General features: G+C 41.2%; 1 protein-coding gene across 7 annotated transcripts in view; it reads left to right on the forward strand.

The window, feature by feature from the left end:
• SLC25A30 (solute carrier family 25 member 30) overlaps positions 1-3,318 on the forward strand; it is a 25,006-nt gene that overhangs the window by 8,242 nt on the left and 13,446 nt on the right. For 5 of the 7 annotated variants that reach the window (XM_006757178.2, XM_006757179.2, XM_006757183.2 and 2 more), the window contains exons 2-3: positions 765-885; positions 2,838-2,985. In XM_006757178.2, coding sequence (XP_006757241.1) covers positions 822-885; positions 2,838-2,985 — 212 coding nt within the window. In that variant the 5' untranslated portion in view covers positions 765-821. Of the gene's footprint in view, positions 1-764; positions 886-1,961; positions 2,008-2,837; positions 2,986-3,318 lie in introns of those variants that run through there. The other 2 variants (XM_015559684.1, XM_015559685.1) reach the window with 2 other exon arrangements.

Consider the following 3,318-nt stretch of genomic DNA (forward strand, 5'->3'; position numbering starts at 1 on the left):
CTGGTTTCGTGGGTTTTGTTTAGCTTCTATATTTGTTACATAGTTGCTTAGAGTTGCAGCTCAGAGGCTTGCAGTGGCAGGCGGGGAATGTTGGAGTCCTCCGTCACTGAAGCAATCAAACCTCATGTTAGTTTCAAGCTGCCTGGCTGCCGGTCTCCATCTTGGCTGGCAGTTAATTTGCATATCGCCCTGATTAGCCAATGGGAAGGGTGGCGGTCGTATGCCAATTACCATGTTTCTCTTTTATTAGATAGGATGGGTAAGAGAAGAGAGCTGACAGTGTAAACTAGAAGTATATTTTGGTAATTTTAACTAATTGTCATTTTACCTTGTGACACTGAACTGCAGCACTTTTTTTCTCCTCCAGTGCCCCTGAGGGACTTCAGTGGTTCCCAGGAGGGACTCACAAAGACAGTGACAAATAGCAAATACTGAAGAAGAGAAAATAGACTACCCAGAAAATAGCCTCCGTTGTACTACACTGAATACATATACACATATCAAGATATCAGTATATTGGGTTACTTAAGGCCTGAATGAGAATTGGGCAACTGATAAAGTGAGAACAGTAGTTGCTGATTCGGAGTTTAGTGGATAGGGGTGCTTTGCTTTATTGAGGCAAGGTTCCTATCACAGACTTGGGAATTGTTGCAGGAGAGCTTCAGTGATAACATCTGACAGTGCTCTCCAACTCAAACACAAGTTTAAAGAAGAAACTGCCTGAGAGAAATTCCAACTTTGAAACGGCTTCCATTTGTTCCCAGGAAAGATCCTGTTGGAGGCTGTTTCTGTGAATCAAAGGAGAAGGGACAGGTGTGAGCATGTCGGCCCTCAACTGGAAGCCCTTCGTGTATGGAGGGCTGGCCTCCATCACAGCTGAATGCGGTAAGGAGCCAGGGGCTGGAGTCAGTCAATTCACCTGCCGTATGTGATAGTGATTTTAAAACCTAAGGTCGCAATTGGTGTTTGATCTGAATATAGTTCAAGCATAGAATATGGGGTTATGACTATTAATCTCAGAATTCAAAATGTCCTACTTCGGGTAAGCTTTTTTAGACAAATAGTCATTTGGCAACTTACTGGCAGTTTAGAGTTCAAAGTTTAGTGGGGAGAAAGTTAAACTGTTGAACAAATAAGTTTTATGAATCATTTTTGAATTACACCAGCCCCTATTTTCCTTGTATGTTCCTTACTTTGCCCCCACCCTTAACACATTTGGCTGTAAAGAAGTTTGAGGAGCGCCTGGCTGGTGTGGTTTGGTGGTTGAGCGTCGAACTATGAACCAGGAGATCATAGTTCAATTCCTGGTCAGGGCACATGCCCAGGTTGTGGGCTTGGTCCCCCGTGGGGCCTTTAGGAGGCAGCCAATTGATGATTCTCTCTCATCATTGCTGTCTGTCTCTCTCTCTCTCTCTCTCTCTCTCTCTCTCTCTCTCTCTCTCTCTCTCTCTCTCTCTCTCTCTCTCTCTCTCTCTCTCTCTCTCTCTCTCTCTCTCTCTCTCTCTCTCTCTCTCTCCCTCTCCTTTCCTCCCTCCTTCCCTCCCTCCCCCCTTTCTCCCTTCCTCTCTTAAATCAATAAAGACATATTAAAAAGAAAAAGAGGAGTTTGAGGAGCTCCAAGGCCTTCCCGAGCCAGATTCGATTTCCTGTCGTCATGCCATCACTTTCTGAATATGCACATGATCCAGATCCTATTTGTGACTTCTTCACATTAGTTGAGTTCCACAGCAGGGCCTGTTTGTTCCTGTGTTTATTCCCTGGAATCATTCAATCAACAAATTTTTTTTATTTGGGTGGGGGAGGGGTGCCGTCTGGTAAAAGCCGGAAGACCTGCTGGACAAATTCTAAAAGAGCTGTAAGCACTCAATCAACAAATATTGATTGAACAGCTGCTGAGTGCCAGGTGCTGGGCTGGACACTTCATTTGCTTCCAGGGCTCAGTCACTGCTGTTCTGGTATGAAGGCTGCCCCTGAGGGGCCAGTGAGGACCAGTGCCCAGGGGTTGAGGTGCATTAACCCCTACCCATGCTGCTCATGCTGGTGGGCTCTCCCATTGACATAATACATCACATTTACTGAGTAGGAGTCTCACATGTTTGGGTGAACTATCTGTTAGGCATTATATTAAACTTTTTACTCTAACAGATTTACTTTTAGACTATAGAACATAGAGTGAGGAACCTGAAGTCTAGGTATGTGCCCTGACTGGGAATCACACCTGCAACTTTTTTGGTGTACAGAATGATGCTCAACCAACTGAGCCACCCGGACAGCCAAAGTAACTTATATTTAAAAATGGATTTCTTGGTTATCTAAAGCATTCCATCTATCTACTTTTTAGCAATGTAGTTTCCTCAGATTCTATGTAGAATAAGATAGAACATAAATAAAAATGTTAAAAGAGGAAAATATATGTCTTTAAAAAAAAATCGTTTGGTTCCCATTTTTTAATAGGAAAAAGATTGCAAAGTATCTGTTTCTATTTTTTTGTTGTTTCTTAAAAAAATATATTTTATTGGTTTTTTACAGAGAGGAAAGGAGAAGGATAGAGAGTTAGAAACATCAATGAGAGAGAAACATCGATCAGCTGCCTCCTGCACACTTCTCACTGGGGATGTGCCCGCAACCAAGGTACTTGCCCTTGACTGGAATCGAACCTGGGACCATTGAGTCTGCAGGCCGACGCTCTATCCACTGAGCCAAACCCGTCAGGGCTGTTTCTGTTTTAGTTTATATCATAGTCTAAATGTCTCTTTAGTAAAATGTCACTATGCATCCTTTACTTAGTGGACTTTCTTTTAATTAAGTGAAAATATTTCTTTCTTTAAAATTTTAAGGTACATTTCCAATTGATTTAACCAAGACACGGCTCCAGATTCAAGGCCAGACGAATGATGCAAACTTTAAAGAAATTCGGTATCGAGGAATGTTGCATGCATTAGTGAGGATAGGCAGAGAAGAAGGCCTGAAAGCTTTGTATTCTGGGTAAGTGACCTTTGTATGTTTATATTCTACTGCTGACCTTTCAAATGAAACTTTTTCATACTAAGACCTCATAGAGAAAAAGTAAAAGTTTGAGGTGTATTTTTAAAAAGCAAGTAACATGGTAGGTTTTTCATTTCTAATGTCAACTAGAGAAAGTTGTGGTGAAACTATGTTTTTATTATACTAAAATATAGATAATCTAAAATTACATTTGTTATTAAAAAAAATCCTGTAATTTAGTTTTTTACTCTGAAAATAGCCCTTTCCCATGGCTATTATGAATTACCAAGATTTTTGCCATAATGAAAATGGTATCATATTTCCATGGGAAAG

Source organism: Myotis davidii, unplaced genomic scaffold (genome assembly GCF_000327345.1).
Source record: "Myotis davidii unplaced genomic scaffold, ASM32734v1 scaffold533, whole genome shotgun sequence".
NCBI lineage: Eukaryota > Metazoa > Chordata > Mammalia > Chiroptera > Vespertilionidae > Myotis > Myotis davidii.